Below are 23,023 nucleotides of genomic sequence, written 5' to 3' on the forward strand. Positions count from 1 at the left end.
AATACCTAAAACAGGTGTTCCTTAGTGGGTGGTAGAGTGCTGATATTTTAGTGTTATTGTATCGTGACAAGATGCGCTGATTATAGGCAACAATTATATTTTTATTTATCATAATGTATACATATACTGCACAATACACTATTCGTATTACTGATATATTATATCATAATATCAAAATAAAAATGATTTTCACTTCGTTTTTAAAGTGTTTGATGGTCAGATCGAATAAAATAATATGAACATTATTACAATATTGTTGTCTTTGGGCTCGTCGGTCGCGGCAGTAGCGTCGTCGGCGACACCGACTTCGACAACCACCACCGCGGTAACGGAACGCGCGCGCGTCTGCGCGACCAATGAGCACGTCCGGGGCGCGACCAACCTAGTCCAGGGCCCTCCTACCGACCAGACGCGCCCGCCACCGCCACCGCCGTCTTCGTCAGTATTCGCACGGAAACGACGACGAGACGACCGCGACGTGCGTCTCTGTCGCAGACGAAAACGCATTGCAACTGTTTTTACCTTATAACGGTTTCGATCGAAAGCCGCGCGTTTGAAAATACAAAAAAAAATATGTTTTATACGTACTGAGTGTTATAATACGTATTATAATAAATTCGTGCAATTCATATTAGCGCGATTTCGCAGCGCTGCAGCTTAGATCGAACTCGAAAGGGTTTCGCCCCCAGTCACGTTACTCCTAGTGCCGCTGCAGCTGCGGTGTTATTATAAAAACGAATCGTAACAATATCGCTATAGCCTCGGCGGACTGCAACGCGACGATGGCGTGCGCGTTTCACTAAACGGTTGTCTGGTGCAGCGCGCGAACGACGACGACGCGCGGCGGCCATCGCATGTCGTACATGTCACCGAGGGACGTGGTCGGCGTCCGCGCCACCGGCAGCATCAGCCTGTCGCCAGGCAGTTGCATGGAAGCGCTGAGCGAGAGTTCAGCATCGAGCGCGGCGGCCGCGGCGGGCGGATCCGTCACCGTGTCCGACTTTCTGCAGACCAAGCGCAGCCTATCGTTCTCGTCCGAACAGGTGTCGTGCATGTGTGAGGCCCTCCAGCAATCTGGTGATGTGGAAAGGCTGGCCAGGTTCCTGTGGTACTTGCCGCCGAACGAACTACTCCGCGGTCAAGAGACCGTCCTCCGGGCCAGAGCCCTAGTGGCGTTTCACAGGTAAAAACACACCACAGAGGTACTTATAATGTCTTAGTTTCATATTCAATGTCGCTTATTTATCTATTGATTATTATTGATTTTATGTATACTGACTTGATTACTATGCATCAATCGCGTAATTACCTATATACTATAATGTATGATACTTATCATACTGATTCCGGATTTTTAGATTTTTATAAGTCATAACTAAGCATATAATATGCAGTTTTATAAGAGTAACAAATGTGGGCGATTGTTCAACATAAGATTTTACAGGAAAAAGTTTTTTTTTTCGTCTGCCAGTAAAATTAAATAAATTAAAATAATAATTTTTTTATTGTAAGTTGCAATGCATCTGTGTTTTATTTTTATAATATTATTAGTTTCTAATCTTGTATAATAATCTGTTAATTTTTTAAGTATTAATATTTAAAAATATTCATAACTTGCTACAACAATGAAAATCACATCTAATATTCTTAATTTGGTATACCTTTAAGTTGAATAATTCACTTTAAGCTAACAACAAAAATAGGTTCTGTTAAACTCAAATAATATATATATTAATAAGTTTTTAAAACGACGATGACACGTGCGTCTTCTTCTTAAAGCAATAAGAATTATTCGTATTAGCTCCTCAAAAAAAAGACTCTACTTCTTGTCTTGCTGATAATAGCTTGTGCTTCACACTTTCTATTCGAACCTCTTACTTTACATCTTCACTAACTCAATGCTATTGATCAAAAATCGTTTTTTTGAATATGAATTTTTATGATCATACTAATAAGAACTAATAATATTATTATGTGTATTATTAATGTATATATTATACATTAAATTATACACACGAGTATATTATAGTTATAATTATTTGTAATAAACGAATAATATTTCAATATATTTTCGATTTAATAAAAAAATACAATTAAGTATTTTATACGTAATTATGTAATTCATTTTCTATGTTAACATTGTAATAATTTATGTTTTATATAAGTTTTAAAAATAAAAACAAACACAATGTGGCTTAGGAAAACGAATTCATTCCAGTATTCATCTTTTCGGCAAAAAAAATGTTAATGATTAAAATTTTATAAAATATAATTTTAAAAAACGTTACTAGGGATGGGTAGAAAGGAAGTAAGTAAGTAACATATTTGGAATAATAATAATAATCATAAAGGTACGTGGAGAACGAAACTCTTCATGAATTTTTAACATTTTGTATTGATATATTATGTATATAATTTCAAAATTTTAATTATGTCAGTGAATTTATATGTTCCATATACAACAATAATATTTTGTTTGATGTTTCGGAATAATTTTATATTTGTGGCTAATAATATAATATATATAATATATAATGTTACCGTCCAAAATCGATTGTTGTACACGTTTTGCCCATCAACGACATTACAATATAAGCATAGTTGTACGAGTTTCCGTATATTAAATAATATATATACAATAGTATGTTTTATTGTTTTTGTTGTAACCCGTTCAGAAATACCCGGCACTGTTCAAACGAGTAGTTTTTTTTAAATTTTTGTTTCGTATAAACACGGTACTTAATGTGCACTCTTAAACTCATTGCTGGCCATAAAACAATATTTTTTTGTTTCTTTTCTGCTTGCTCAAATATAACATTAAGTCTAAGTCTAGTTCGTTTTCCTTCCAAACGACCCTCTTTGAGAAAACAAGGTTTTTAAAATCCATTTATTACGGATAAGTAGAACACACAATAATTATAAATGTTTCCGATAATAAAAATAAAAAACTACACATAATGTACTAAAAATGTATGATAAACGTAAACAAGAAATTATCACATCGACTTATTTCTGGATTCACGCGTTTTGAGTACGGCCCAGTTATAAAAGTTTATTGCAATTCAATTCAAATAATATAGTAATAATAACAATAATGTTCTTTTGTTAGTAAATTATTATAGTCAACATTAAATATTTCTGTCCAGTGATCTCGGATTGATATAGCGTTTTTTAAGACATGCTATAAGAAATATTGAATACTGAAGCACATATTTTTTAACAGCTTTCAAATTTGTTGACCCTTTTATTATACAAATACACAATACAACTTAATTTTTTTTTAATAGCTACATGTATTTTAATGTACCGAATTATATAATATTAAGTCATTTTTACTAAAAACCTGGCTCTAAAACAAAAATTTACTGAATTACGAGTTAAAAGTATGTTAAAAATCAACTAAATCGCAGGCAATTGAAAAAGTCATTAGATGATAAAACTTGAATTTAATGTAATTCGATCAATTTTAGTTTTAAAGCCATAGTTAAACAATCGAAATTCGGTCTATATAAATCTTAAGTCTTGTGTTAACAATTAAGCAAGCTGTAACGCCTGTAACTTGTGTACAAAATTTGTATTTCATTCCTTGCTTTTCCTGAAAACCTTATTTCAATAAGAGGTAAACAGGACCTACTTATACTTGTAACAGTTCTGTTTAAACTTTTTATTACCCAATAATTTACGTGTTAATGAAAACCCAATTATATTAAAAACGATTCAGAACCTACGGGTTAAGAATATATATATATAATATATTATTATATTTAATATACTATTTTAGAATTACTATAAATATCGATATATTATATAAATGGTGGTTTTTTTATTTTTTTATATAATACATGGAAAATTGATATATTATTTATTTATAAAATATTTATGAAAATGATAAAAATGATACAATTATAATAAGCTAAAGACTATTTACTAAATAAATCAACATTAAATTTAATATATGTATAATGCATTCAATTCAATACAAATTTTAATCACAGACAAGTTTACCAAAATGGCAAAATCTCATTTAACTCAAATAATTTGATAATATATACCTACCTATCTACATCTAAATATTACAAGTAAATAAAACAATGTACTCGTATATAATATAATATACTATTAAATATTAATACATACAAAATAATAATATAAAATAATGTGTGTTAAAACTTAAAATAAAAATAAATTTACCTGCTTGTTATAGTAAAACCTAATAAAAATATGTTTATAAATTTAATTTCGAATATTTTTCGAATCATGCAACAAATATATATTATAAATAATTTAAAATTAACCAAGTAATCGGTTTACTTACATAATATATTTCTTAAATCGTAAGATAAAAATGTAATAATTCTATTTGGAGAATATTGTATTACTTTATTATTATAGTTTCAAATAATAAGTATACCTACATATTGTATATTCCCATTATTTGTTGAATCAAATCGATTAAGACCAAAACACTTTACATAAATTGAAATACTTATGTAGTTATGTGTAAATTATGATATTTTTTATGTATAATAATACGCAATATTTTCTTCAATAACAGTTATAAGCGCATTTCGTGTATACCTATTTAAAATAGTATAATCGTGTTATATTTAAATTATATGTACAATACTTATAAATTATAACATATAAAACCTAACTCTTAAGTCAAACAGAGCTGCGTTTTTAAAAATATTATTTATAGGACATGATAATAAATAATAATATCTAATACGAAATAAGACAAATATACCATTATAGGTAGGTACATCGTAATTACTACGATATAATATATTAATGAAGAAATTCCATTAATTCAATTACAAATTGTCATTAATTATAAAAAACCATTCATTGTACGAAGATTTAACCACTATGTATAATTTTAATTAAAAATAATAATAACTGATTCTCAAAATGTTAAATGTAAAATATAAATCGAATTCCTGATCGTTTTATTTATTCGATTTGATTGTTGTTTTTTCATGATTTCGTGAAACAATAATGTTATATAAACTGCTATACTAACTTAAAATCAGTGGTCAATTGTGTGTACATTATGATGAACTTTTTCTCTAAAAATGTTTTTAAACATATAACCATAAAGATTTTCAAATAAATGACACAATTTCTTCATAGGTTTTTCTAAGTAAATTCAAAAATCTTAGGTCGATTAAACCATATGTTACATTTAAATTCAAATCGACAAAGTATCTGCGTGCATGAAACATATACTGTACATACCTAGTGGTGTATAATGTATATATTATATACAAGTATACAGTATACAAGTAGACGTGTCATAACATACTTATATATAAGTTTTTTTTTCAAAACTAAAGAAAAAACACATTATTTTAAAACAAATATTATAGATTCCTCGCTTATGCTCAGAATCTAGTACGGTGTTTGTAAAACGTTCAGCTGTCATTGTGTACACTCTCGCTTGACGATTTATTGGAATACATGTATATTATACTCAAAAAAACAACAACGGCATAATAATATGACCGTATATCTTCTAAAATTATTGTTGTAGTGACTTATCCATTCGGCGTAAAAATTGTAAACAAATGACAGGTGTTGTTAAATACGAAATGTTGATAAATGTGCACACTATTTACCGATTGTTATTATATATCGTCAATTTGTGTACGTAAATTATAAGACTACAATTTCCGGATATCGAAATGAAAATTTTGTTTTGCCACATATAGAAACTAAATTATATTATAGTTAATAATATTATATTGCATTACTGCAATGACGATATAGACTTTGGGGAACTGTTATTCAATATCGCCAACCATATACAGTAAATTTAAACGATGATCTATGTACTCGTGTAATGAACTGAAATATGTAATATGTTATAATATTATACGTAAATATATAATATACAAGGTTTGCTGCTTATTGCATTTAAAATGTTCATAATATATGCAATTAAAATTACAAAAATGTTGATAAATAATTGGGTGAAAAAATAAAATATGGCATTTAATATTTTTTTATGTTAGTACCTTATGCCAAACACTAACTCATTAATCATAACATATTAATTATAGAAAAAAAATAATAAATTTCTTTAAATGATTACAGAAATATTCACCTGTTATTATTGTTTATCTACAAAAAGAACCCAATGCGCAAATTTAGCTATAATAAATATTACGTGATGAGCGTTTTAGCTATAATTGCTTTATGATAATGATTTGTTTGATTTAAAATAAATTAGTAATTATCTTTACTTTTTAATGAACGACGTTCTTAAAATATCTATCGAAAACTTTAATGAATATAAGTTATTAGTTAATAAAAAATCATCGTAGATTCGTAGATATATTTTGTTAAGTACCTAATTATTTAAAATAAAGTATTTCCTCATAGGAATATGTTTACGAATGCGATATAATTTTTTTTTTTAACATATTGTTATGAATAATAGCAAATGCTATTAGATTTAATTATTTGTTTTAATTACTCTAGTGTTAGTGGTAATGGTTACATGTTCAGCATGTTGTTATACCAGCTAAATGCTACGTACTATTATATAGTATGTTTTATTAATTATTTACCATTTGGTAGGTACTTTGATTTGAATTTAAATGTAATATAAAATTACTAGTTACCCCATAAATTATAAATCAATATGCTCTACTATATACTTTAATCTAGTACCCAGTTACTACTTATTATTACATAATAATTTGCTTAGCTACTAGATCTTAAAATTCTAGTAAAACTATATAACATTATAGGTGTTCTTGTTTTTTTTTTTTAGTTTCGTAGAATTTATCAAACATGTTATTTGACAATATTTCTTTTATATTTATTATTTAATTGAAAATTTACTTTTTCAATGTTATGATTTGATTAAGACTATGTTAGAATCTATAATATTTACAATTCTAATTTTATCGTTATATTATAATAATATTATATTTTTCACAATTAGGTACTATCTAGTAATTTTACTAACCTTCTAAACTATCAAAATTTTTTAGTATTTTCTTTATATAGTTTATTTATCATTATAAGATGTACATAATACTACTTTAATGTTTTTTTTAATTATATTTACTTATACTAATAGGTATTTTTAATATTTGTTACGGGTGTGTATTTAAGAATGATGATTTGTCTTAAAAGGGTCGATTAAATATTATTAGTGGTAACAAAAATCTAAAGAAGGATATATATTATATTAAAATATTTTAATATATAACATATTGTTAGGAACTAGGGGTTTTATTCTGCAACGTTACCTATTGAAAATTTCTTAAAATATTTTTTGCCGAAAATATAATATGTTATAAATTTATAATATATTTGTAAAAATTATAGGCGTACCGTATTGTGCACTGCCATTAACATGTTTTTTTGTTTTCGCAATTCATTAAAACGCTTAAGGTTAAATTAATTTTTTCACTCGAAATAAAAATATTAGGTATAATATTTTACGTGCGATGGTTTTTTTTTTTTAACAACGGAAACGACGAAAACGTATTCACATTCACAGACATCTAAACGCCAATATATTTCCTGACAAACGTAGCATATTTTTTTATTTCTTTATTACCAATTCTCACGCCGTTTTTTAAGTTTTTGCTGAAGTAAATGTTTTCATCGATAAGCAGTATTAGGCCACCACCTTATGTGCATGAATTTAATAAAATAATGATTTAAAAAAACCAGGATGCATATATGCTACTAAATTAAGCATTATACGCGAAATTTCGCAACAAAAAAATATGTTCGTCAAAAAAAGCAATATTAACCGGAAATGCACTTATGTAATAATAATCAAACGCATCAGTTGTAAACGAAAAAATGTAAATAATTTAATAACGCGTTAAACGAACAAAATACCGGATAAAGTGAAGATAATGGTGCAGATGATATTGTATAAAGATTGAGACAACCATCATAATAAAAGATCTGCGAGCAAGATTGAAAGGGAGAGAACAGAAAAGAAGGTGGAGTAATTTGGATATACACCTCATATGTTAGGTATTATAATAGAAAACCTGAAACAAGATAACAACACGAAGTGTTGCTTTATACGGTTAAGGGTAACCCTCCTTCATCCTTACCCACGACCGCTTGTACATGCATATTGTATATACTAGGATAATAAATTGTATAGATAAAAAATACTGGTTTTTAAAAAATCTTGTATGACATAATTTGGCATTAAACAAGTTATCATTATTCCCGAATCTCAAGTGTGGTCAGTTGTTATTACATTAAACCTACCCCCTACTCAATTCCAATAGGAATTATTTTTACAAATTAATATAAACGAGAAAAAGTTTTTAAAAAATAATATCTAAAGACATCTTTAGAACTCATCATATATTTCCTAACTAATAAGTATTAACTTAACATTAAAGTATATATGCAATGTATACATATTATATTAGTTTATGATTTATTAATAACAACAATAATTGAACAGTAGGTACTTCAGGCTTATGTGTATAATGTTAAATTTACTTATCCAAACTTACAATAATGTATAGTAATTTGTTTTATACGAATTAAATCGTACATGATCAACTCAAAGTGACGCACAATACAGTAAAAATGTAAAAACCTAAACAAATGCGTGCAATTTGACTCGTTTATGATTTATATAATAGACCTCGTAGATACTTGGTGATCTTTAAACAAATCCTACAACAATATCGTTGTACGTGACCTAAGTACTCGAATTAATTGTGTAAACAAAAATTTACACGGATTTTACAAAAAAAATCTAATAAAAACCCGCGTGCATTTGTTGAAAAAAATCTCATATTCATTTTTATGTAAATGAAAAAATAAAAACACGTTATATTGTAATTAAAGACATTATAAAAATAATTAAATAATGAACTAGTCTGCAAATATATGTAATATTTTACGAAAGTAAACAGAGCACATTATATTCAATGCAATATCACAACATTCATAACGTCATTGTTATAAACGTTACACCGAATTATTATTTATATGATAGTAAAAAGACAAAAATGTCTGAAAAAATTATTTAATGAATGAATTTAACAAACGCCTATGGTTACATTCAATAAAAATCATCTGCTTATAATTGCATGCATATATTATATACAGTCATACAGACGTACGATTTAATAAATATAATAATTGTATGTGTAGTCCACGGATCGAGTGAAAATGGTGTATCGCGATAAATGGCAAACGGATTAAAACGAAATTAAATAGTGCAGTAGTTATAAATATAATAATATTATACTCGAATTACACACCGGACGATGGTGATACAAATACGCGCATACCAATTAAACTTGTATAATATATAGGTTTATAAAGTTTATTAAGTCATAAACTCATAACTCATAAGTAATATATCCGCACTCGAGCTGTTTAAGTAACACAACATTATTACGTGAAGCAGTAAAATAACCTATACCTATATCAGTGGCGTAACCGGGATCTTTATTTGGGGCTAATTATTTGTTATACATAGGGAAGGATGTTAACTATAATCAGGGATCACCTCATAAGTTTGGTATGCTAATGCCGTGCGGGTATATACTATTTTAGACTTTTGCGACGATTTTCATACAATAAGTTACAATTTCAATACATAATTACATCTTAGTTATTATTCATTCATAAAATATATTACATTATAAACATTTATAGTAAGAAATAGATTAGGTACAATTAATTGATCAATAAATTCGTCTGCTAAAATGACGTGTTATAGTTTTGTAGTTTGATAACATCTGTTTGATATTTGTTGAACACAAATTATGTGGAAATAATATAATAAAGACATTTGTTTAATGCACCTTATTTATATGACCAATCCTTCAATATATAGTAATAATTAATACTTATTATATTAAATATACTTGCGCCGTTGCAGGAACGCATTCCACGAGCTGTATGCCATACTAGAGAGTCAGAGCTTTGACTCGAGACATCACTTGCAGCTCCAGCAGCTATGGTTCAAGGCGCACTATCTGGAAGCGGAGAAAATCCGCGGCCGAACGCTAGGCGCAGTGGACAAGTATCGGCTACGCAAGAAGTACCCGCTGCCAAAGACAATATGGGACGGCGAAGAGACCGTGTACTGTTTCAAAGAGAAGTCCAGAAACGCGCTGAAGGACTGTTACTTGAAGAATAGGTACCCAACACCGGACGAGAAACGAGAACTAGCCCGGCGGACGGGCCTAACGCTCACGCAAGTCAGCAACTGGTTCAAGAACCGGCGGCAGCGCGACCGGACGCCTCAGCAGCATAGGTCAGTAATAATAGTTGTTTAGTCGTAATACATCAACGATCAACCGATACATCAAAATCGCGTTCCAAAAATAAAACAAAAAAAACTTTGCATTGTGCATTTGTGCCACGTCGCTTCTAAAATTTTCTCAGTGTTATAAACTTAAAATTGACAGACTAGTCCTGAAACTCAAAATTATTAATATTATAACCTAATATTATAACCCACGGCGTGCAATTCGGATGAACCTATATATAATGGCACTTTTAAACCCAATTGTACCTAGTACGACCTAGTTGTAAATCTATAAGCCCTTGATTAAATACTTATACCTTATACAATATTCAATTGTATAATGATAGTCCAAACTAATTTATTTCAACGATCAAGACAATTTTGTTAAAAACAATATTATTATCTAAACAATTTACCACAATAATAATGAGTATCTATCAACAATATTATCAAAATTATTAATTTAATGTATGTACTCGTTCAAATATAAATGATAATACATAATATAATTATGTCAGTCTTGTTCGGCTCCTCTACGTCTATGACCACTACGGTGTCTTCATCAAAAAATCCGTCGATTACAACCAATTTTAACTGATTGTTTTTTAAAAACATTATTTTGTTCATATAATTATCTAAAGAAGAGTACTTTGACTTAATTTACTGATCATTTATTAATGATATATATTCCATCGTTATAATGCTTAAGATCTTATATTTTTTTTTATTCAGCCCTTTTTTACATGAACTATTGTTGTAATATTATAAAAATCGACTGTATAAGGTGTAACAAGATTATTTGACAAACTTTCATTACAAATGTTACTATATTTGTTAAATAGTCCTGTTACACCCTGCAGTATACTATTCATATATGTCTACCACCCCGATCCCCTTCCCATAATCATCAACGTTACTGCTATACACGAGTAATGAAATTTACGATTTCAATATTTTTCATTAATCAATAATAATAATATAAACGTCTGTTATAGTTATTAATTTATGTAGGTAAAAACAATTTACTCACTTAAAAATTATTTCCCTTAACATTCATATGCAATCGACAATTGTCAAACAAAAACAAAACAATATATTTAATCTATGATGATATATAATAATAATAAAATATAATCACTTCTTACTGCCGCGGCCGCAAACCATCATAACTTTGTACAAATAACGCAAAACGTTTCGAAAATACAACGAGATTTTAAATATTTGAACATATATAGAACTAGAATAACTAGATTGCTTTGTACCTGTCTTTCCAAACAAAAAAACATTGTCATTTAATTGTTTAAAATTTGTTTTTGGTTAACGTGATTCACGGAATAATGGTAAAACGATAGTCCGCGCGACAACGAATTGTCTCGACAGTAGTGTTTATATTATTATGTACTATCAAAATTATTATGAAAACATACAAATATATATATATGTCATACAAGAATAGGTTATCGTTAAGGAAATAAAAATGTAAATAGGTAGTTGAAAATACACGAATGATATTATTTTTTTATTTCAAGGCTAGATTATTAATGATTGTTGTGTTTTATTATATTACTAGCTGTGCCTTGCTATAGAAGTATAGACCCTACGCCTATACTACCGTATAAATGTAAAATAAATTGCACATACTGCAGTTATTCATACATATATAATTAATATAACTCATATGCATCAATAAAATTAATAACTGATGGATTTTTTGCCATGTTAATATTTTTTTCTATGACAGTAAAAAAAAAATGCTTACTAGTAATTTATATAGTATATAACTTATAAAACGTAATTTTAGGTATACATATTAAAGTGTATACAAAATAAAAAACCAATTAGCCATTAGATTAACTACAGAATTTAGTATAGTTCATATTAAATGTTTCAAGTTCATATAACTAATAACAAAATCTAGAAATAATTATCAAATGATATTTCGATTTTATTAATTTACCGAGATGCGTTATTTAACGCATTCAATTAATATTTTATAGGCGTGTTTTTGTCATTTTAGACCACATTTATTTTTTTGGCGCAGCATACGCAATACAGTATAATAATATATAGTTTATAGTTTTATAATATTCGAATGAAAACCTTTTATTTATACGGTTAACCAAAAATTCAGTTATATGTGCAGACATTTACCCTAAATTACTATACATTTCAAAAAGATTGACAAAAGCGATTAGTCAACTAGTCAATTGCATAACACATGTGTAGCATAAAAATTGACGTGGGCCAGTCTTAAATGGAAAACCATAAGACCAGACTTTTTTTCAAAAATTCCTATACGGACAGAATCTCATTAATAATTGAAGCCATGCACTCATAAGGCCCGATTTTAAAATATGCGCACAGTAATATGAAATATGTTTTTCTGGTTTAAATTTAAATAACGACTATACAGATATATTGTAGGTATATTCGGATATTCCACTATCCCGGTAGCGTTGATCAATCAACTATCACGGTAACGCATGTTTATTATTTATACCATCATACGTGCGTATAAAACATTATACCATTTATACCTAAATATAATAAAAATTTTAAATAATTACTCATTTTTGACCATTAGTAAAATCTAGAGTATTTACACCACTTAACTATGTGAATCTTATCGTTTATATGTAATTTATGTAAAATATATAGCGAATACATTGTATATTTATATATATTCAGAACATATATAGTATCACCGATAATGGAAAGATATAATATGTATAACCTATTGGTAACGAGCAGTCAAAATATTTTGGTGGAAAAAAAGTCTAAACATATATATATATATAAGCGCAATGTTAACATTTTACTAAAAAACCTTTATCAAATATAAAAAGTTGTTTATTTAAAATTGTAATAAAAAAAACCAAGAGCTGTATAAGTTATAGCCTCACGCAAATGGAAGGCTTTTGGGTAAGCATAGGTATATATAGGTATAGAGTGATTCATCAAGCACACTCATACACATTTTTTGTGTATACTTAAATACCATATTATGTTCGAATAATTAGATTTATTATATAATTTAAGAAATGTTATGTGGTGATATAATATTCGTTTTTTCAAATTAGAACCAACCTTTTACACTGAAATTTATTAAGCAGATGATTTTTTTTTGAAAATGGTGATGTATATAAATCAAAATTGGAACGAATTTTCAGTTTCTTATTAATTTGAATATATCTATATGCATAAGAATAATAGCCCTTAAAAAAATTTTTGTGAATTATAAAATAGATTTTAAGTAATATTGGATCTATAATAGAAAGTATTTATTATTTACAAATTATAAAATGTTTAGATATTAATATAAACTACTAACAGATTTTCAAATAAGCATAGCTCTCATATATTTTAAATTTTAACCCGTTATGAACTTATTAGTTATTACTCTTAGTTCATAAAGTTAAATAACTCAAAAACTACCCCATCAAATTTTGATATCAACATATCAACATTTTATAAAAAATCATCTGATTAAAAATGTACAAGAAAAATGTTTGATATAATTTTAAAATAATGTTTTTATCGCCACAACTCATAAGAAAAATATTAAAATAAAGAAAAAAAAATATTAAAATCTTCGTAAACTTCGTCATTGTCGACGGCGGCGGCGGCGGCGGCATAACGTTTCCGTAAAGAAAATCACGCCGTCGTGTTTGCCATTAAACGCATAAATTTAATACATAGGGCGGCGGCAGTGGGTCCGACGGTCAAGCCCGGTAGTACAAACATATAATAATAGTGAGTGCCGACTACCGAGTTTACGATGTTATTGTGTGTACATGCGCACACATGTAAAATATATATTATATTATACATTAATATATATATATATATATATATGTATAATATGTGTGTGCGTGTGTGTATATTTACTTCGTGTCCAAAAATTAACGAGAGAGAGAGAGAGAGAGAGAGAGAGACAGGTCGTGAGAGGTATAATATATAAAGAGAGGTCGAGGGTAGTATATATTTATGTGTGTAGAGTGAATGAGAGAGACTGAAAAGAGCCGCGCGTCCCTTTCGACGGAACACGTGTTTGCTAATCACACATTCTTGTATTTCGGCGTCCGTGACAAATTACCCTCCACCGCCGCCCCACTACAGTCGTCGCTGAGCCGTTTACGCGCTCTCGGTCCGTCCGTCTAATCACGTTGTTACCAGATTTGCTGGGTATATATACAGATCATCTAGTCAATCCCCGCTGTTTCGACTACCCCTACCACCATTTCACCCCAATGTTGTCCCTATACACCATCGCTTCCAAGACCACACTGCAGCTACTCTCCCCTGTTGCTATATCCGACAAAATCCTTTAGAACGATAGTACCAATAAATATATACATTAATATAGTTCAGGTAACCTGTACCATACTGCAGTTACTGCAAATCATTTCGAGATTGAAATTATAATTGAATATGTCAGATATGTGATACAGTAATACATACACTATGTGCTTCTGGATTCTTGAGTACATGTAATATATACGTCGTTATAATCGTTATATAGACTATAGACTATAGAGGACGGAGTAAGACAACGACCGGCATTGTTGGGGTCATTACACATATTTCATACATTGTATATATTACGGGAAAAATCCAAAAAAGGGTAGTGTACAATTTACCCAGTTAATGTAAAGCTTATCTACGTCACTTGTCAATTCATAATATTACTGATGATATGGTGCTAGATAAGTTTTAATGGGAAACCATTCAATTATTACTCTATGCGTATTTATTTTTTCCAACAATTTAGTTTGCTGAAATAACACCAGATACCTACGGTACGGTATTTTAATAAGAATACAGTATCTGGTCATCCAGTTTATGAAATTAATCTATATGAATCGTTTTTTGTATGAATATGAACTATAGATATTAAAGTATATATCTAATATTATTATATTTATTACTTACAAATTCCTTTTAAGAGGTGCTCTCTCCATCTTACAAGTCCGTAATGTATAATTACTGCCCAGCAGTTCATGTTAAGCTTCATCAATTTAAAAATTAAAGTGAATCGACCTATTTTGAAACTTAATTAAACATAACGTTATCTGTGTTCGTAGATTATTGGTTTTTTATCGCTATAGTTCTATTTTTAGCGAGTTATGAACATTTTTAAATTGCGGTATTATATATTATAGGTACGTAAACTCACTAAGAAATTTGAACTATCGCAATAAAAAACCATCATACAAACACAGGTAATATTCTTACCATTGTGAAATAAGTTGACTCACTCTAATTTTATCCGTCCTCTTGATTTTATTAACTTGATTATTATAATCAATTATTATTAAGAATGGCCAACTAATAACTATATACCTACTTACTAACTTCACCGTGTTGCGTGTTTGGTTCCTGAATAGTTATTAAATTAATTTAGAATTTTTAATGACAGATTTCCCGCCCCGCTTGCTACACCTTAAAATAACATTAAATACAAACAGGTACCTCTACCTATATTATTAAAATGGCGCTAGAGTTTGGTGCTGACGGGCAGCTGGATGCACAATACCGTATAAATTATATATATATTTAAATGTACACACGTTATTACTGTTATTAGTTATATTATTATTACCCACGGGCCGACGTGTGAGTCCGCGGAAGTGTATGTGTGTTTGTGTTCAGTCGAACACGCCCACTGAAACGACGGCCGTAATGTCGTGGATTAGCAGGGCGGCGGTGATTCGACGCACCGCGTGTTAAATAATTGAAAAGCTCACCCGTTAGCGTGATTTACTCCCCGCAGTGGCTGCAGGTGCGCTACAGCGTGTGCCGTGCCGTGCACGCGCATCACGATGGATAGACGGATATCTACTATATACAAATTATTATATATTATTATACTATCAAAAGTCCTAACCCACCTACCGGTATATAATATGAGAAATGCGGGGTTATTCAAAATGATTCATCCGATATCAAATGCTTATATATATGTTTTGTTTTTAATACATAATAATAATATTACAAATGTATTTAATAGCTTACCTATAGAATATGTTTTCTGTGGCTTCCTTTGGATACAGTGTTTACACGAAATGTAATATCCAGTCAAAACTTAAATTCATTCCATCCATAATCGTTTTAATTGACTCCGCTAATTTTGTAGCTCCTCCGTGGTTGTCGGTTGATGAAAATGACTCATGGTAATATATACTAAGTATCTTTAACATATTAAAGTTTATATAATTACGTAACTTATTAATACATATAAGACACCAGTAGTACTGCAGGGAGCCAGGGAATATAAAATGAATGAAAAATATCCTCTTCGCGCTGAGCGTTAAATAGTTTGGTGTAAATACTAAGTTGTTGTAGTTTGAATAATTCATAGAATTTTGGCTGTCCAAAAACACTTTTAGAATATACGTTAATTTATCCAAAACTATATAAAACATATTGTAAATTTAATATACTCTTACGTGCTTGAAGTGGTTAAATTTGATCCGTGATGTGATGATAATAGCTTGTCATTTATATAAACTCCGATATTTCTAGCATTGTAACATTAATATGTTTTTAGTTTTAAGATGTTACAAAACAATAAAACTTTTTGGCAATACCAAACTACCGAATTCAGAAATATATGCCTGCGGGCGACTATAATATGTATTTGTTTTTACTTTAGGTATTTCTAAATAAATTTTCACGAAAAAAAAATGTATACCTCCTAGTCTAAAATAGTATACAAACAATGTTAAATTATTAACGCAAAACGAAAACACATATGATACGAACAGACAAATTGGCATTAACTTGATCGTAACCAGCATATTGATTATTGACCAATTGTTATGCTTTTTTCACAATACACAAATAATTGGGAAAGCACACGCGCGATAGATAGATTATTTAATAATTTCTATTTAATCATTTTAATCTATTTTTTTTCAATTTCTAGAAAATTTTATTCTCTGTTATGTATTGATTTAATTTGAAAATATTTTTTAAATTAAAAATCACTGCTTTAAACTTCTAGTTCTATGAAAAAAATGTCTATACTAGTCCCTAGTCTTACTCATAAATCATAAAGTTTACGTCACAGCTCATATTATACAATGGGTTAGTAGTTTAGTACTCTAGTTTATTAATGAATAGGCGTTAGGCAAATGGGTCATGTGGGGGTACAGTTTACTTGACTTCTCCCTTTAAATCCGCCACCGTAAAGTTATTTTGTATTATAGAGCTGAACTGCACTGATGATGCGCTATTGCGCTGCCAAGCCATGTCATGTCATGATATCTCGGTCGATTTTTGTGTTTTAATATAGACGTATATAATTATTATTCACATCAAAGAATATTTAACAATTAATATTATAACAGATTAACAGTATTATAAATTATAAATAGTTTATATCACTCGGTTGATAATCTAAATTGTAATATGTTGCAACACTTGAATCAAATGGTATCTGCAGCACCATTGAAATACGATATCTGCGGTATATAGTTGAATTTTTATATAATTACATATTGTATTCAAATGTATATTGCTACTATAATAGGCGTGGTGAACCTTTAGTGGATCAAGTGCCAACATTTTGCGATGAAGGTTCGAAAAACAGTTCACACGTTCCACTTCCCCTTTAAAAAAATGCATGTAGGTAAAGCTCTGCTGTACTGCTGTACAGTAAGTGTCGAGTGATCACTGTATTGAAAGTGTTAAATTTGAATGCGTTTTGAAAATGTGATTGATATAATATCCTCTAATATCGACAATATCGCTATCAGTTATATTAAAAGCTTATATTAATGTATAAAGCACAAAACGATTAGTGTTAAACTCATAATTTAAATAATCTACAGATAGACCAATCGATTAACTAAAAAACGATTTTACACGTGTAGATCCCACTAAACTATTTAGTATTTTTAGAAATTATGTTCTTATATCTTATTTAATATTTTGATTTTAATGCAAAACTTATATTTGGTATGAAAAAATATAATTCGGTTGAGGCTCAGGGGGGCAAGTGCCCTACCCCTGCTGCACCAATGGTGTCATCACATGAAACCATAAAAATCGAATTGTTTATAATTCATATGGTACACACACTACTCCTGAAGGACTTCTCTCTAACACGCTCACGCGTCCACCCACACTATAATATATTGTATCACATACGTTATCAGGTTTTTTTCGTGTATAAACAATATACATAAAATATATTGGAAAATCGAATCGGCCAGGGTCATCCCTGCACCTTCGCTCAACACTACTTTGTTACGTCCCCAACTGTGGAAAGCAAATAATATATAATAGTGTTGTACAATATAATAATTAATAATATATTTGTACACAATATACAACTACTTGATGTAATACAATATATTATTATTCATCTATTAATGCAATATAGGAAACTACGATAATATTTCGTCAATTAATTGGTCTTATTTGAAATGCGTATGTCTGTATGGGTGACTTTGTTCTAGTGCCTACTCAGAATTTTCTCTTAAAAAATGTTGATCTGTACAAAAAAAATCTTATTTTATGTAACCCCAGAATTTATGTCTGCTATAAAATAAAATTAGCAATTTTTAATTAAAAAAAAAAATACAAATAAATAATCGTGTTACCTATTGATTGCTATTATGAGTTAATTTTTATGTAGATACACAAAATTCAATAACACCTGCCATAATAATTAATAGAGTTTACCCTAATACGTTATAAATGCGTGTAATGCATTTATATATTTTTATCAAAGTCTTGATATTTTTTTTAACCGAAAACAGAGAGGCCACGCATAATTAATATCCCTATTTTACGTGTAATGCATAATATGTGTAGCGTGTACACATTTTTTGTACACGTAGTGAAAAAGGCAAATAAGCAAATGGATTTTTTTACTAATTTACCAAATGGCAATCGTAAGAATATGTTCAATATGTCAATATTATTAAATAATCGTACTTCGTAGTCTAGCAGTGAATATACACTAAAAACTCCGTGTCTCCGTGGCAGTAAAATTAATAATAATAAAATAACATATTTTTTTATTGTCTATTGACAATTACATTGCGGTTTATTGATTAGTTTAGCACTTAACTTTTAAAATATTTAAATTAATTAATTTTATTATTCGTAAATCGTCTAAATTTTAGTTAAAAGCGTCGGAAGCGACGCGGTTTTAGTACAAAAATTAGCCTCAACGGGCAAGGCTCTCGTGACTCGTAGAATAGTCATGTTCAATGTTTTTTTAATGTAAGATGAATGCAGACTAATTTTAAAAACTATTCAGATACTGTAATAAACGTTTAAAATATATCAAGGTGTACGACAAATTGTATTTTTCTGTCGTTATTTAAAGTTATTTCAAAAATTAAAGTCCGATACGATCTAAAGTTAATCTAATGGTTTCTTCTTTATAAAAATAATTATCAAAATCTCACTATTCTATGAGGCGTGATCTCGTTTTTCATTTAGTCATTTTTAATCGTTGTAAATGGGCGACATAATATTAAATTAATATAGATACAATAATGTGACCTTAGGCTCTATAGACACCACGTCATATCGCTATGTACAGCTATATTATACATTTATACAGCATAATATTATTATGTGCGCGTCGCCGTCTGTGTTGTTTTCGCCTTCAAACCGTTTCCGCGAAAACCGTGTGATATACTGTGTACATAATAACAACACCTATTCAATATTATTATGTATAGATAGACATTAGGCGTAATAATATTAAATTGTACGCTGTCCGCGGTTTTACAACGAACGCACGTGCAACCAGGGATACCAAAAATATTCCGATAAAATAACAAGTCAAATCTTCGGTAAAATTACGCAATACCCTCCTACACGATTACACATTGTACATGCACGCGCATGCATAGACATAATATTATGTTTAATATACAGAGTGATTATTTTTAAGCAACTATTTACTCAGCAAGTGTACGTGTTTTTCAGAAAAAATAATATTTTTACACAATTTTATATCGTCGTACAACACAATAATAATTATTATATAATATCTAAGGATTTTTTACATCATAATAAGTTTTTGATTTTATATCCCAAATTAGAATATTTATAAAAATCGAATATCCGAACCAATAGGTAATTATAATTAGATATGACTACTTAGTATTTAATATTTATGAGTGTTATGATTTATGAGTATTTAAATCTTAGACAATCGGAGTGAATTGAGTTCACGTTCATGGTTTTACCACTCTACAAAGCTTCAAAAAAATGTTGTATACGTACCTACATTAATTTAGCCCAAGTTTTAACTTATATGTTATAACATTTAAAGAAGTTGGTAAATTTTCTTTGAAAAAATATTGGTAGTAGGTACTCAATGTTTATTGCATATATATTATAATTTATAATGATATGCCATTGTAAAGTAATCCGTAAGTTATTTTTAATACCACATTAGTGTATAATTTTTCAAGTTTATATTTTTAACGAAGATGTTACTTTAAACTTTTAACTTTTAACTGTTGTAAAATGTATATAAAATGTTTAAATATACAGGCTAGCTACCTAATGTGTTTCCTTTATAGCACCGACGTCCCGTTATAATTTACGAAAATAAAAATGTACCTAATTGAAATTCATACAACCTTATAATTTGATACCATTTCGTAGATCTCGGAATTCAGAATTCAAACGCGTACTTCGTTTACGAAGATTTGTATTTTATAATGATACGAATTATTATGAAATCGACGTGTACACGTTATTATTATTTTTACAAAGTTAAATTCCCGAGTGATGAGACGTCTGCGCGTTTACGACGAATCGTGTGTTTTCTCTTGGCTGACGACACGTTCGCCGTAAACCTACGGATTTTGTTTGTTTTCCCGCGTACTTACGCTTGAAAATATGTGTCTACAAATTATTATTAAATGATTTATTAGACGTCACCATAATTTTAGACTGTTCGATTATTTCATTTAATAGCCGATACCTCCACTGTCGATTAATCGATGTTTTTTTTTAATTAAAAAAAAATGAATTGTCAGTATATCGAATTCAATCGGTTTTTTTAAGTTCTAATCACCGGGTATCCGTGAGGGATTTTTCAAAAAAAAATCGTGGTTAACCTCCTGGAGTATAATGAAGATAAAACCCTTTTTTTTTTAATGTATTATATACTAGTATCTTACGAATCAATAAACAAAAGGGTATATTCCATTTGGCAGTTTGGATACATGATAAAAATATTAATAATATATTACATGGGTCGGCGGTGAGTGCGTTTGTTGCGTGTGACCGACCCACCGACCGATGAATGGTGTGGTGGTGCGCGGCAGCGGAGTGGCGACATTATACATAATATGCGTTTTTCCAAAATGCAATTCTCACGGACAGCGGATTATTTTACAATGACATCGTACCTACATGCGTGCATTTTTTCCCGCGTTTTTACGTAATATTGACCTTGCGTCCTCGCCATGTTTCGTGAATATTACCTAAATTATACACACTTACGTTGCAAATATTATGCCTTTTACCCTATAGCTTCCCCTTTGCATCCGATTATGGTCTAAAAAAAAATCATCTACCCCGCGTTTTCGTTTAATATTATAATATTGCAACGTAAAACTATGACTATGACTAATTCGGTTGGAGATAATAATATAATATATATAATATTCTAATTATTATCTAAATGTGTATATAGTGCTATAATACGGCACTTTATAGATTTGCAGTGGAGCACCGCGATCTCCACTAGCATAAATATCTCTGATCATTTTAAATTAAAATTTTTAATTGAGTATTACGGGTGGGTTACTGGTGAGTTGTGGCTTGTGGGTAGTACAGAGTTGGTCTTGTATTGGTATGTATCATGATTGTACAAGATATATGACGTTAATATTAGTGCTTGTCATTTTCTATACAGTTATACTAAAAAATATGTTATACACTTAGTTATACATCTGCAGTACCTATTGTCTATTATTTGCGCACTACTATATCAATTTTCCAATCAAGAAAATGATGAGACAAGATTAATTTTATGACACAAATTCCTTGTATCTAGTGTAGGAGTCTGTGACATAATACAATTCCTATCAACATGATATCATATAGTAATAAAAAATATTTATCGTTAGCAAAAAAATAAAAACCTATATGCAACATACGAAATCAATTATACAAGGTATATGTCTATTTTCTTTCATAATGGCCTGATAATGCAGTTATTCAAAACCTTATTTTTTTTTGACTTTCAAGTATAACTATAATATAACAAAAGACCATAATTTGGATTGTTTGTATTACTTACTATAAGGAGTGTCTCATAGACTATAAAGACGTTAACTTCTGTTTTTCTAATGAGGTCGGCTTTACTACTGTAAGTTATTTAGCAGATATTTTTTTTTTAATTTATTAATAATTAATTAAAATTAATATTTGAATAAATAATTATTTAAATTTGTGTTTAATAGGTCCATAATAATAGGCTTGAAAGAAATGGGTCATTTGAAAACTATTTAAGTTAATATTAATAATCTAACAACATTGACCGAAGTATAATAAAATATAATAGATTCAATATTAAATTTATACATCTATTTAATGTTTTTGTAAAACCATTTTTAAAGACTATTAATTATTATTCTCAGCATAATCATTTTAATAACTGATAAATTATACTCATTCAAATTATGAAATAGGAACATCAATTTTTTTTAATATCTACTAAATAATTTACATTTAAAAGGGGCCACTTCATTTGAAAACAAAAGTTTATAT

General features: G+C 29.1%; 1 protein-coding gene across 1 annotated transcript in view; it reads left to right on the forward strand.

The window, feature by feature from the left end:
- Window positions 1-457: 457 nt before the first annotated feature.
- Window positions 458-23,023, forward strand: part of LOC132927390 (homeobox protein SIX6-like) — a 37,466-nt gene continuing 14,900 nt past the window's right edge. The window contains exons 1-2 of the mRNA XM_060991908.1: window positions 458-1,183; window positions 9,893-10,270. Coding sequence (XP_060847891.1) covers window positions 855-1,183; window positions 9,893-10,270 — 707 coding nt within the window. The 5' untranslated portion in view covers window positions 458-854. The remainder of the gene's footprint in view (window positions 1,184-9,892; window positions 10,271-23,023) is intronic.

Source organism: Rhopalosiphum padi, chromosome 3 (genome assembly GCF_020882245.1).
Source record: "Rhopalosiphum padi isolate XX-2018 chromosome 3, ASM2088224v1, whole genome shotgun sequence".
NCBI classification, from domain to species: Eukaryota; Metazoa; Arthropoda; class Insecta; order Hemiptera; family Aphididae; genus Rhopalosiphum; species Rhopalosiphum padi.